The following is a 14,918-nucleotide window of genomic DNA, read 5'->3' on the forward strand; positions in this document are numbered from 1 at the left end:
GTACTCCCATACTTGGACGACCTGCTCATTCTGGCCAATTCACAGGAGACCCTGTTGAATCATCTTCAACTAAAACAAAGGGTCCTTCAGTCCCACGGTTGGCTGATAAATTGGAAGAAATCCGCTCTAGTACCTTCCAGACGGATGACACATCTGGGAGCTCTACTGAACTCTGAGATTAATTATTCCTCCGGAAAAGGGTCAGCCGGTGCAGACAAAAATTTGAAGTTTTCTTCGGCTACAGAGGGTTTCTGTTGACCACTCGATGAAAATCCTGGGTCTGATGGTTTGCACGTTCGACATGGTCGAATGGGCGCAGTTTCATACTCGCCCCCTGCCTAGACTGATCCTGGCCAGATGGGAGCTTTTGGCGGTGTTCAACGCCCTCCTGTTATCCCAGGATCTACTACAGGGCCAACCCGTGCAGATAAGGTCTGACAACGCGAACGCGGTGGCCTATATAAACCAACAAGGAGGCAAGGAAATCATAAAAGCAATGATGGAGGTATCCAAGATTCTCCAATGGGCCGAAAGTCACGTGCTGGCCATCTCAGTGGTATTGTTGCCAGGAGTTCAGAACTGGGAAGCCGACTGAGTCGTCAGGACATTCATGTGGGAGAATGGTCCCTGCACCCAAAGGTGTTCTCTCAGATAGTTGAGAGATGGGGCACTCCGGACCCGGATCGAATTGCTTCCCGGCACAATCACAAGGTGCCGTTGTTCGGTTCAAGGATCCTCTGGCAGCCTTCTTGGACGCTCTGTCGGTTCCGTGGAATTTTCATCTGCCTTATGTTTATCCGCCAGTGTGGTCTCTTCCTTGTGTTCTCAGGAAGTTCAAGCAGGAGGGAGGAGTGCTCATTGTGGTGGCCTAGATGACACTGGTTCTCAGATCTAGTGCAGTTGTCAGCTGCTCCTCCTTTTCTGTTACCTCTACGAATGGATCTAATAGGGCAGGGCCCTTGTCTACATCCGGATCTGAAGAGGCTACATTTCACGGCGTGGCTCTTGAGACTGCCCTCCTGAGAAACAAGGGTTTCTTGTCAAAAGTGACTTGGACAATGCTCCGGGCCAGGAAGCCAGCCTAGTCAAGGATTTACAACAAAAAAAGGGGGAAAGACCAGAGCTAAATAAATCAGACGTTTTTTTTTTTAAATAAAAGTGTAAAATATAATTTATAAGCATTCCCAATAATGCCGCTGTTTAATAGGGCTGCTCATAAAGCCCTCCCTAATTAGGACAAATAGTAGAATAAATAAACTGCGCAGAATGGAAATACTGATAATTCAATAATATTTATTTAAATATAACACTCAATTATACGATTAATGTGTGGCCACACTTCTAAAAAATGTTAGACATGTAACAAAACACCCTAATAAAAGGTAAAAAATAGATAAAATTATATATACTTTTCAATATTCACTTAATAGCAGATATGTTCAGCCATTTAATAAGATAGGTATCGTATAAATGAATAGCACAAGTTAGTTTGTTAGTAGGCTTTTTGTGTATGCTTTAAATCCAGATACTACAAACAGTCACAGCAATGGCCGATTTTATTGGTAACGAATTGCAGGTTTAGCATATAGTGCCATAGGGTTATTTCAATTTATGTCTGGCCAGACAAAAAAATAGAAAATGGTATCTTGGAGCAATATGGTATCTTAATAGTCCCTTGTGTCTCCCAGTTGCTGGAGCTGACTGTCCTTAGTAGATGCAACTTTATCCGGAGTATACCAGTTCTTGATAGGCAGGTCTCCACAGGTACAGGATATCAATACTTAGCATGCAGTATGAGAGTAGATCGTTTGAGCTCTAACGCGTTTCCCCGCCTACTGTGAGCATCGGCGGTTTCCTCAGAGAGAATATTTGAGTCTATTTTACCTGGTGTAGGGCAAGATCCCTCAACACAAAGCAAATTAAGGTGGCTAGACTGTTGTCTTTCTTTCAGAATGGTCTGGATAAAGGTCTGCGCCTAGCTTCACTGCGGGTACAAGTATCCGCACTATCGGTGTGGTTTCAGCAGCGGCTGGCTATCCTTCCTGATGTAAGAAAGTTATTTTTTTAATGGGTGCTGAGGATTCAGCCCCCGTTCACTCCCCAGGTTGCTCCGTGGGACTTGTTTGTGGTCCTTTCTGCTCTTTCAGAGACACCTTTTGAGGACTCAACTGAGCTGTAATGGCTCACAGTAAAGGTGGTTTTCCTGTAGGCTATCGCGTCTGCCAGGAGAGTCTCCGACCTGGGAGCATTATCTTGTCGTTCTCCGTTTCTCATGTTCCAAAATGATAGAGCAGTCCTTAGGACTAGACACTCCCACCTTCCTAAGGTGGTGTCAAAGTTCCATGTGAACCAAGAATTTGTGGTTCCGGTACTAAATTCTTCTAAGTTGTCCTCCAAAGAGAGGTCTTTGGACATTGAGAGCTCTTTGCATCTATGTTCAAAGAACTGAGTCCATTAGGCTTTCAGACGCTTTGTTTATTCTCTATGGATTCCATAAGAGAGGGTGGCCTGCTCACAGTCTTTAGCTCGCTGGATCAGAATGGCGATCCAACAGGCTTATGAGAAGCCTAACCTACCGTTGCCTTCCTCTATCTCTGCACATTCCACTAGGTCAGTTGGTCCATTGTGGGCTGCTAGGTGCGGTGCTTCCGCAGAGCAACTGTGCAAGGCAGCTACGTGGTCCTCGGTCCACACGTTTCTGAAGTTCTAAGCCTTCGATACGTTTGCTTCTCAAGATGCTGCATTTGGTCGCCAAGTCCTTCTGGTCTCTCAGGCATCTTCCCTCCCTTAGTGTAGTAGTAATCTGCTGAAAGTGGACATAGGCAGTAGATACACGGGGGCAAGCAAGGGCTCTACTCCCTTCATCGTCATAAAGACTACCCACCTCTGTCTCCCAGCTCAGTTGTAGACGAGGTTGAGAAGCATGATGATACAACCGTAAAAAGTATATAAAAAAGAGAGCACATCTAGGGGGCAAATATAAAAGGAAAGATTTTATAGGGTAATTCTTCATAGGAGGATTCCCTGCAAACTGGATGATAAAAGCATGGTGTAATTGCAAAAATCAAAAAAAAAAAATATGTAAAGGGAAGCTTAAACGCCTCTACTAAGTGGGTGAAATATTTAAGAGTATCAACCTGGTATACTGTAAATGGATAATCGTGGTAACACCTTTACTACCCCAGACACCTCTAAGATGAAGTGAGGAAAGTTCTTTCAACTGACATACATTACTACAATTTCTTGTAGAAGTCCTGAGTGCCAAGCCAATTCTTCAAGGCCTGAATAATTAATGGTGGATCATTATGAGCAAAAATGTCACACAAAAGTAGTTGCAATGGCATAGGGCCCGCTGATACCTGGGAAACTAATAGGGCTGGAAGGGAGTTTTGAGTACTGTCATTATGGGGAACTGTATACAATTTTTGAGGGGGGGGAAAGAATTTTGTAACAAGGCTGTAACATAACAAAATGTGGAAAAAGTGAAGTGCTGACAATACTTTCCGAACTTAAAAGTTACGTTTTAACTAAAATAATTTAACATACATTATACTAAAGTGTGCCCCAGGTAAGAATAAATCAGTCTTTTTTTGCATTCTACTGCAAGACCCCATTTTTCCAATACTTTCCGGATGCACTGTATATATTGTAGGGACAGGGCTGGCAACAGAAATTTTGGGGCCCGGTACACTGATATTTCTGGGGGGCCCAATACCCCGCCCCCTTGAGGAGAACATGGTACACTATATATTGAACATGTTTTTTTAATTGTTACAAAAGAAACATAATTAATATTCACTAATACCAGAGGGGGGGTTCCAGGCAAGTACCCTTACAGGAAACCAGGCGGTTGCCTTTATCAACCATTGCTAGGTACTGCACTGCCACAGCCATGCTTACATCCCCTGAGCTCCTCAGAACTTTTGGGCCCCTCACAAGCTTGGGGCCCGGTACAGTTGTCCCCTTGACCCCCCCCTGTCGCCTGCCCTGGCTGGGGAAGGTACATTGATAGAAAATTTGTCCTGTACCTGAAGGAAGTCTTGGGTCGAAGGTTAAGAGATAGAAACGTTTGGTCTGAGATTTTCAGGTATTTTCAATACATCTGCTATACGATACATTGGGCTAACATATTTTTCATGATCAACCCAACACACTGCATAGTCTTTAATCCACACACTGGGCGACTTCGTTGAAAGCCACTCAAAAGAGCAAGTTTGAGTGTCTTTCAGCTCAAAGCCACCCAGTGTGTATGCCTCACCAATGAGCGCTTCTGCGTTCTTTTGCATTATCGACGGGAAAGCCACTCATCTGCTGGTAATACCAGCAGATGAGCAGCTTTTAAGGACTGCTTTGCAGAACGCTGCGCTATGCAAAGCAGTCCTCCCCCCACTGACTGTGCCGGGCAGGGGGGAAGCCGCTCAGAGTGTATGCACTGAGCAGCTTTCCACCCACCGATGATAGCGATCTCCGCTGTCCATACAGCCCATGGGCATGATCGCCCAGTGTGTATGGACCTTTTTCTTTGAGTAATATTTAAGCTGAGCCAGCACACTTGCTTCATGGTATAATATTAAGTCTGGGAGGTTTAAACCTCCTCTGGTTCTGGGTAAAATAATCCTGGAACGAGCTAGACTAAGTGGACTTGTCGATCACTTATATTTAGTAACAATATTGGTTCATGCAGCTAACTTTTTTTCTTCAAGAATTTATATGGGATCATACGGGAAAGATGCATTAGTTTGGGTAGTAGGGCCATCTTAAATGAGGCTATATGTCCCAAACTAGTATTTTTGATTGTATTTGGATTTATTCCTAATGTTTCCTACATTGGCTGTGCATTCCAACAATTAATATTACTTTCATGTTGAATGATCCTACTGCTTTTCTGCTCATTGAACATTGCTTCCAGGGGCAAATCACCTGAATAATGTTTCAGTTAATTGGACTGGTGGCTGTGGAGAGGCACTAAAGTCATCCCCTTTTCTCTCTTCTACCCAAAGAAATGTTTAACTAAATTTTCCAGACTATGGGGGTTATTCAGGATTTGATCACAGGAAGGCCTTGCGCATGCATACTATGATCAGTACACATGCGCAGTCTATTAATAGGACGGCCTGAGAATTCGCTTCAGCTTAGCGATGTTTCAAGTGTTAAATGGTGGTAGTTTTGTAGCAGATTCTTGGGAGGACATGCTTCCTGCTCACTCTATAGTATTTCTTCTAGGATGCAGGCAGGACAGTGTGCCGATGTGTGAGCATGGGTTCTCTGTGCATGCGCCTCCATAAGGCGGCGTGGTCGACCTGCAAGGGGGCATCTATTCACCCAAATTGATCGGCAACTGCACTTTTTCCACCCACAGGACACTACATCCCGCAGTTGGCAAAGGCACAAGGCAGGCTGTTTTATCAGAACACTAAAAGGGCAGAGCACGTTTTGACATTTTTAAAACATCCTATCATGAACACTACCTTTTTTATGTGCCTCTTCTTGTTACCTCAGTGTTCATTAAATAACATTGGACAACACTGGGTTGTCTCCAGAGGGTTACATGAGTGTACATTTGGAGGCAGAGACACAAGCTTGGACTTTTACCCCTCCCACTTGCTCTTTGGTGTGTTTAATTAGTAAAAGGTCCTTGCTTTTACAGCCTACACATTGTAATAGGCAATAGCAATGCTTTAAGTCCTGGATACATTTATCTTATATGTCCGTATTAGGAATGGGTTTAAAGTGTAGGGCACCCTGTAATGGTGTGGCTGGGCTGCTTTTAAGCTTCATTAATGTAACACTCTAACACTTTTTAGTGCATTACATAAACTGCTTTTCACTAAAGTAACTCTTTTTAAGAAGATCTTTTAAAGACCATAATCACTACTTTTCACCTAAGTACTGTGCTGCTACTTTTAACACTTACCAATTGTCGATCGCAACTATCCACGGCCGTTATTGACAGAATGGGCCTCACAGCTTCTAAAGTCGGGCCTGTTCTGCCGTGATCCCGCTTCAATGCTGTTGCTTAAGACAGCATTGAATAGGGAGCCAAGAATATTTCACTTGTCTGGAATAGTGGCGGCACCACATTGAATACCCCTCTTAAACTGCTACTTCCCACAGGTGTGATTCCTTGTGGAAGTACTCAGGTGCATACTGTAAGAAATCAGTCTACCACAAGACTTTTAGATACATTGCTGTAGAAAAGAAATCAAACATATATTACATCATGAGTAAATCGTAATGCATGAGACCAACACTGACTCCTCAGGAGGCACTGTCCTGTACCCAGAGGTTGGTTCCCAATTGGTCACCCTGTAAATATCAAAGAGCTGCCCTGCTTATATGGCAGGAAATGCCTGCCATCTTGTGAATGCCCTACACTTTTCTGTACAGGCCCAGGTGTCCATGGGTTGATTTGCAATAGTGGGCTCCACAGAACCAGTCAAGTGAGTGGAATCCCTAACTTGATTTACTGGTGCTGCTGCAGTGTCTCCAGATCTTGGAGGTGGCAGATACTTAGTCAACACTCTCCTGGTACCCAACAGCCCCTTGAAGATGACAACTGAAGCAGGTGAAAGGTTAAAATTAATGACAACATTTGAAAAAGCTATAAATGGCTAATGCAGTTGGCAGACGCTGCTGTTCAAAAAGCACACTACCCCTCTATGCTTTAGTGCCAGTTAGAATGGTGTAAATATGTGCACATATACATCCTGCCTGTAAAACGTTGTAGCACAACCCAATTTATCTAGTTTTTTTAATGTTTAAATTTGCGCAGTTTATTATTTCAATGTACTTTAAAATGCATAGATAAAAAGCATAGAACAAATAGTTGGAGTAAAAAAAAATCCTTATGTTTTTCAAAATTTGACTGTAAATTTTTGACTTCTCAAAGTAGCGAACGACTTGTGGCTTTCTTCCATGGGAAAGCTGCAGAAGTTTCCACAAATATGCAAATGTTGCACTTGAGGGTTGCTTTGCTTTCAACCTGCCGTCCTGTTCATTTACAAAGTGTAAAGCCCTTACACACTAAGCGATATTACTCACTCATCTGAGCAATATTGTTTGTAATATAGTCCAGTGTCTACACTCAGTATCCTTAATGTTGGCGATGTCGTCTGTACATGTAGGTCAATTCTTACTATGTTGTCAACGACTGCATGTATGGAGTGGGGACCTGATCTTATTTGCTGCACATGCGATCGCTCAAATGCAATCCACGGGTGGGGGGCAGAGGGACCGCTGGTGGCGTGGGAGAGGGCGGGCAAAAGGGCGGCAGAGTAACTGCCCAGTGTTATAAAAATGTTGCCGATTCCCGCTAGCGCTACTTCTAGTGCTAACCTACAACTCCGTCCTCTGCCCACCCTCTTTTTGCACCGGATGTGCCATCGCAAGATGGCATGCGACATTGTGTGCTGAAAGGGGGCACTTTTTGCACCACAAGATGCAATCAGATTCGATGGATATCGCACTTTCGATGTTGCATCGAATCCGATCGCATAAGTCTTTGGGGTAGCATTATAGTTAACATAAATGTTATATATGACCCTGGCTTTTTATGAATATAGTTTAAGTAGTCAAATTAGTTTGCTATGTATTTGGCAAAATGTTGGATGTGCCACCATCCTTTATAATGTTAAATCCTTGTGTTTTTTTAAGCAATTGGGTGGTTTGCAGAGAATGTATTATACATCTAATACTTTTTTACCTTACCTTAATATGCTTAGTGGGGACCTACCAGAGAAAGGACTCGACTCAAGCCCCATCTCCGAGATCACAACAAGCTGAAAATTTTCCATAATGCTGCAGACGTTCCTGCTCTGGGAAATTACAGGAAATACAGAACTTGTCCCTTTTACTCTTAAATTGTTTCTATCTGTCGTTTATCTGTTCAGTAGGGTTTTTTTGTTTTCTTTTTTGTTAATGAGCTTCTATGAATTGAACATAAATCGTTTTTTAAAAAAAAATATCCTGTATGAGGTACTTTTATTTATTTATTTATTTATTTATTTATTTCTCTGCAAACCGGTTATCTGTTTCATTAATTTGTATTAAATATAGGCTATCCACTGTGCATTATCATGTAAAATAACAACAAAAATAATAATTGGAAGCTGCAATACTTGATACAGCCGAGTAGTTCCCTGTGCTTTCCATTTTAAATGTTCTAAATGAGTAAAGTGGAGTCTTGTGTTCTTAGATAGGGTGTGGTATGGGGCTCCGACTGTGGGGATTCCAACAGTCAGTATCCCGACTGCCGACGCGGGGGCGAGTGCAAAGAAGCCCCTTGTGGGCTCGCTACAGGTTCTATTCTCCCTCTATGGGGGTCATGGACTCCCCCACAAGGGAGAATAGCCCCTGTGAGTCGGGATCCCCCCTGTCGGAGCACCGGCAGTCGGGATCCCGACATTGGGATACTGACTGTTGGGATCCCCACTGTTGAAACGTCATCCGGCACCCCTTAGATAACCACAGTAGTTAAATGTACTGAGCATCTCCATGGATTCTTTTGTGGCTGTGTCCACTTCTTCCTTACAACAGATAATGTGAAATATGTTTTCATTTTAAGTTACTAGTGCAGTAACTTATTTAATAAAAAATACATTACAAAAACCTTGGTGGACCAACAGGTCCTAGCAGTGTCAGGCACTGTTTGTAGAAGTGGGAAAAACTGCTCTGGAATCTTCATATGAATATGCATGATTGCTAAAAGGGCCAGTAGTATTCGGATCACTCCATTTCCATTGCCAGTGTTCAGAAAGCATCACACAACTTAAGTAAAAGAGGATCTTACAATTGCAGGCACCTTGCACTTGTCACAGTCAGTGTGTATTTGTAAAAGGAGCTGGTTAGGGAGCACTAGTTCAATTTCCCTTAGTGATTGATATACACACTGATACTTAGGCGGCTGCTAGGACTTAAAGCTTTAGCTGTAGGGGCTTACCCAATTGGCTGGAGTCTCCATGATATTATCTGAAGTGTTTACCCTTGTACTGCCATAATGCATTTACACTGAGTTAACTGGAAACACTGACATGTGAAGGATGCTGGGACAGGTTGTAGCAAGGATCTTGGTGGGCAGTATGCAGATTATGAGTTTGGATTATAAGCACAAGAGTAATGTGAGTTAAGGAGTGCAGGACTATACTTGAGCAAATGGAAATTCATAGGTTGGAATATACCAATAAACACCAATGTTTAGAACACCGTACTGATGGTGAAACCCATAAGCTTCTGTAAACCACAATAGATGTTCAAAGCAATGGAAATATTCAGTCACTTCTTATTAGTCCTGAATTACTACTGTATAATTCATGTCACTCATGTTCTGAGAGATTTATTGAACTTGCATAGAGATCCAAAGTTATTTTATCAGGGATTCCAACAGAACACAAGTGGGGCATTCAGTAAAGTATACAGGACAGACCTCACCAAGCTTCATAAAGTGAAATAGTGGAAAGTGATAAACCACCAGCCAATCGGCTCATAACAGTAATCGGCTCATAACTCCTGTTTGAAAGCCTGTAACATGACCGTTAGGTGCTTATTGGCTGGTTGTTTATCACGCTCTACTTTTTCACTTTTTGAAGCTTCGTGCATCAGGGCCGGAATATTCTAGCACAGTTTGGTAATGCAGAGCCTGAGAGGACTTCGACAGGCACTCAGCTAGGACATCAGACACTGTTCAGTAAATAGGGCCATGTGGCAAAGCTTCAGCAATGGCCAGATGGCATTAGCACTGGACTGTACACATGGGGGCGATTTTGTCTAATATCGCGGGCAATATGGTCACTGAGTGACCATATTGCCCGCGATGGGAGTGTGCACCGGCGATATATCGCCGGGTGCGCACTCCCGTTTTCTCCCTAGTAGTGATCGCTGGTCGCAGGAACATGCTCCTGCGACCAGCTGATTTCCACTGCCGGGCTCCCCCGGCAGTTTCTTTTTCATCAGCGACCATCTCTGGTCGCTGATGCAAACGGGACACTGAGCGATATATCGCCCCATGTTTACGGGGCTTTAGAAACAGAAAACTCCATTTACCACTGTAAAGTATATTCTCTGTGCTAATAATATTAAAGCTGGGCTGACATGAACAATCTCACACAGAATATAGCATATACTGTGTGTGTGTGTGTGTGTGTGTGTGTGTATATATATATATATATATATATATATATATAATATTTTTTGTATTTATTAACCATATGAATAACTAATTAAATAGCAGTAAATTGTGTGCACATATTTCAATCGCTGTATAAAATCATATTCGGTAATTAGTAGTGGATCTATGCTGAAAAAAAAACCTTTCGTTTTTGCAATAAAAGTCCACCATTGATGCATCAAAACAATTCCATTCTAATACTAAAAACCTTTCCCCTTTAGTTGTGGGGATGTCTGGTCTGCCATTGACTGTAAGAGCTGAGTCTTTTAAATGAAGCACTATATCACAAAAATCCTGCATTCCTTTGATGTGTGTTCACAGGAGTGTTTAAGATGGCTTGGGGATATTGCCTCTCCTGGGATTGGAGCGTCTCAATCAATACGCCGCATCCTTCGGCTGGTATCATACTGTATTAAGCAGCTTATCATGCCTGAGTCTCCAATCCTTCACACTGCCATATGTGTTGTCAGGGAGTCTCATGTGCTCGTTATGTCTCCAAACAGATGCACGGAAGTAAATCAGTTTCATAATTTACTACTCTTTGATAAAGCCCCAAATAAGGCTGAAATGCACCAGGTTACTCATTTAAACACGTGCATCTGTTTGGAACGGAGGGAGGGTTGAGCTAACACTGATTGTGCAGTGCTATAAACTGACTTTGGGGCTATTGGGACAAATTCTTTTTTAATATTAAAGAGTAGCATATGGCTGAATTTTGTCACCTCTGACTGAAAAACAATAGATGTAGGGAGGCTGTAAGTTTCCATTCAGCTTTAGGTAATACAAGAGGACCTCCAATCCTGATGTAACCACTAGATCAGTAAGGTTGTGTATGAAAACCAACACAGCTATAACTAGGACCAAATGTATGGAGTACAAAGAAGAAAAGAGTGTCCTTTTGTGGGTGCACCTCAGAGAGAAAAATCATACAGTAAAAATTAACTTTTATTAATATACCTTAAAAGGCTGCGAAAATTAGTTAAAAAACATATATAACGTACAAGGGTAGGAAAACACACTTTTATTAAAACAAAGGTGGCAGGCAGGTGTGGCTGTTCATTTGTAATGGGTAACGTGTAGTGATTCACAATGTGTGGATGCCTCTGTTCAGACCGTGGGTCTAGAATGTCCACGGCGAACAGTAGTTAGAGATTGCCAAGGGAGCTGGGTCAGCTGACCTCTGATAACTCCACTCTTATAAAATAAATAAATTCACATGTGTGCCGTCTCTGACTGTGATTATACTGGTGCTGTCTCTATAATATATCACAGAGTCCACATCGCTGTACGTGACCAAAAACAGCTACTGGGGTGTCCTGTCTGTCATAATCAGCAGAGAGAACTCAAACCCCGGGTGCCTGATATGGGTCGCCTATGATAAACGTAAGTGGGGGTATTGAGGAGGGATGTGCCCCTAAGAATCCGGGGGAGACAAATTCACCCCTTATAGCCCACTCTCGTGCCTTGTAGGACCTAGGTGTTTAGATAAGTCACCTGGCACATATATCAACCACCTCTTTCCTAGGGTCTCAGATGGGGTGTCGCATCTGTACCAATGACAGAGAGACCTCAACCCCAGAGGACCCTATGGTATGAGGGGAGGGTGGATAGGCTGTGGGTACAGCTGGGGAGGTATACTGTGTCCCTGTCCTGAGACCAGGGAACAACAGACTCACCTCTGATAGCTCTCAGAAATGGAGAGAAGTCAGAGAAGAAGTGAGAACTCCCAAGGTGGGGTGTATCTCACTGCGGCACAGGTGTGAGTTGTGGCCCTTATAAGGGCTTACAAGGCAACACACTGTGGTACATTTATCAAAATGCAATTTATAATGAAAATAACAAAGGTGACAGCACACCACTGCCTGCGCACCGCTAGCCGGCACGCGCTTCGCAGTGTAGCTTCTTCAGGGCCAACCTGAAGAAGCTACACTGCGAAGCGGCAATCAACTACATAGCAAAATCAACCTGGTGTTTCAGTCTAAATGATTGCTGCTTTAAAAAAAAAATGGAAGAACACTATCAAATCTCTCACTTTCTGATTCTCTCGCTCTATTACATTTGGCCCCTAATGTGAAAATTATGACCGATGGAAACCTTGTTTTGTCAAGATAATGAGTAATACTGTCTCATACACTTCCAACATAAACCATTAAATTTGTGCTCAGTAGCAACATTCAGGCAGCAAGCTGTGTGTGTGTATGTGTATATATGTATGTATATATATATATATATATATATATATATATATATTACACTGCACCTTTGGCATTATTTGCACCTTACAGCGCTTCCTGACGAAAAGGCGTTAAGCCTTGAAACTTTGAGAAGAAGATGCTGTACCTTTCTGCACTTTAAGAAACTATAAAATCTTTATTTACAAATCCGTGAGTGCCGTTTCATTCCCCTGCACCTGGGCTCAGGGCAGGGGATCAAGACTACATGCACAAGGAATCTTAAAGGCACCGCGGTAATTAAGTGTATTTGTCCGAAGTGCCGAACAAACAAGGATACTATATATATATATATATATATATATATATATATATATATATGTGTGTATGTATGTATGTATGTATATATAGTTGTTGTTTTTAAGTGTGTCAAGAATGGAATGGAATCTGTGTACCTTATCTCAAGATCATGGCACTCCCTGTTATCATAAAGGGTGTCTGCTCAGACCGGGAACAGTGGAGGTGAGCCACTGATGTCCAAAACTACTGTTCCCAGTTATTTTGACAACAATTATGACCTATAGTGCCATACAATAATGTACAGGCAGTTGGGATACTGACCATCGGGATCCCCCCTGTCGGAGCCCATACCACACCCAGCTCGCTGACATACCTAGTGCTCCACTAAATGTCTGCCTCACTTTTTGACATGCTTCTGTACATCGCCACATAACAGCTTTAAATTCTATGCAATTGACTTCAGAAGTATCATAAAATATCTCAGTATTTACCTTTAACTTATACGCTTTGTGGACATCTCCAAAATCAACAGAATTTATGCCTGCACTGGGATTCACATTGGGTTGGATGAAAACTTCTGACTCTTCCACTAGGACTGGCATAGTGGACATCATAGAGAGGGTTTATAGAGTGGACATCATAGAGGGGCTTATTCCCAGTAGCCCTGTTACCTCTACCCTTGTAAGGAATAGACCCTTCAATAGCCTAATGCTGGCCGTACACTAGACCAGGAATGGTCATGCCAGCATGCCCTGCAACAGTTTTCGCAATGCCTATTAGCAAACTGTTTCAGGGCATGTTGGGATGTGTAGTTCAACAACAGCTGGAGGGCCAAATGTTCCCCATCCCTGCACTATATCAACTTTCATATAACTACCCAACTCGTTTGTTGGTTGGACTGAAAATCTGGTACTGTACAGATGACAATCAGCAATTTGCTCACAAATGTAGTAAAATTGACAAAAACATTTAGTCAATTTGTTTAAATCAGAAAGCCAAAGGGATAGGAGATTTGGATGGAAAGTAGATGTTTGAATAATGATTCCATTTTTAGCAATAAAATGAAAAACCTTTCTTCACACACACAAGAGAAAGTGTGCAGTGTTCACACACTAAAAGCAGATAAATGACAATAAAAAAACGTGTTCTGATGCTGATATATGTTTGTATCCACTTAGGGAGAGCGGGGTAGGAACAATAATTGAAAGTGTATACCTCTACTCCCGTCTCCAAATCCCCTACTTGTGCTGTGAGCTTTCAGCCGCAGTGAGACCCATCCCTTGCTGCTGCAGCCGTGGTCCCGGCTTCCATTCGGACAGTAGGCGCCTGCTTCTCAGAGTGGCAGTGGATGTAGGTGGTCACCATTGTATTGCCACAAGGAGTCATTTTTTATTACCTGAGCGATGAAGGCATTCTTTGCCTTTGTATTGCTATATGGCCATGCCAAAACTGATGCAAGGCATGCTGGGATGTGTAGTTCATCAACAGCTGGAGGGCTGCTTATTGCCCACACCTGCATTGTTCTGGGATAACTTATGTGACTCTTAATCAGCAACTAAAAAGAAAAGTTACCTGTAATTTATTTAACTAATCCTTGTATAAAAAGTACACCTTTTGTATAAGAGATTTCAGGAACTCTATTTTAACTTTTGGATCACAAACTTGAGAAAAAACATTTTCATCTTCACTCATCATCAAATGCAATTCATACCTGAGCTCTCAATTATGACCAATGTTCCCTCTAATTTTACAAAGGCTGCGCGGCAAAAGATTTTGGCTGTGCAACTTTGGAAGGAAATTTTTATTTTTGTGCGTCACTTATATATAACTGGAAAATGACGTTCAGCATTTGTGTTAACTTTACTTCAAAATGATGTTAAACATTTAAACATTCAAAACACAGCACACAATGTAGTTAATGGGTGAAACACACATTAATTGAGTCCACAACTGCGAAAAGGGACCACTGCTGCTTTGTGCGCTCTGTTGTGATGTCTGTGCGCACGCTCGTCGAGTTGTGTGCGTGCGCACAGCTTAGAGGGAACACTGATTATGACCCAATGTATTTTTATACTTCACTCCTCCATCCATTTTTATACTTCACTCCAGCACAGGCTCTATTCTTAAAGCCCTTAACATTTTATAAAAAACAGCAGTCGGGCAAAGTGTGGTCGAAAACCCCTTAGCCCCCTTAAAATACATTGGGGCAGATGTATCAACTAGTATTAAGTGCATATGCTGCACTTAATGCTAGTTAAGTGGGGGGTTTGCATTTTTTTTTATGT

The 14,918-nt window shown here is 42.4% G+C and overlaps 1 protein-coding gene across 1 annotated transcript in view; it reads left to right on the top strand.

Moving 5' to 3' along the window:
* HDGFL2 (HDGF like 2) overlaps positions 1–8,607 on the top strand; it is a 191,435-nt gene extending 182,828 nt beyond the window's left edge. Inside the window, exon 16 of the mRNA XM_083179276.1 lies at positions 7,722–8,607. Within this exon, the coding sequence (XP_083035402.1) occupies positions 7,722–7,782 (61 nt within the window). The 3' untranslated portion in view covers positions 7,783–8,607. The remainder of the gene's footprint in view (positions 1–7,721) is intronic.
* Positions 8,608–14,918: the final 6,311 nt, after the last annotated feature.

This window comes from Crinia signifera, chromosome 1 (genome assembly GCF_055691185.1).
Source record: "Crinia signifera chromosome 1, ASM5569118v1, whole genome shotgun sequence".
Taxonomy (NCBI): Eukaryota; Metazoa; Chordata; class Amphibia; order Anura; family Myobatrachidae; genus Crinia; species Crinia signifera.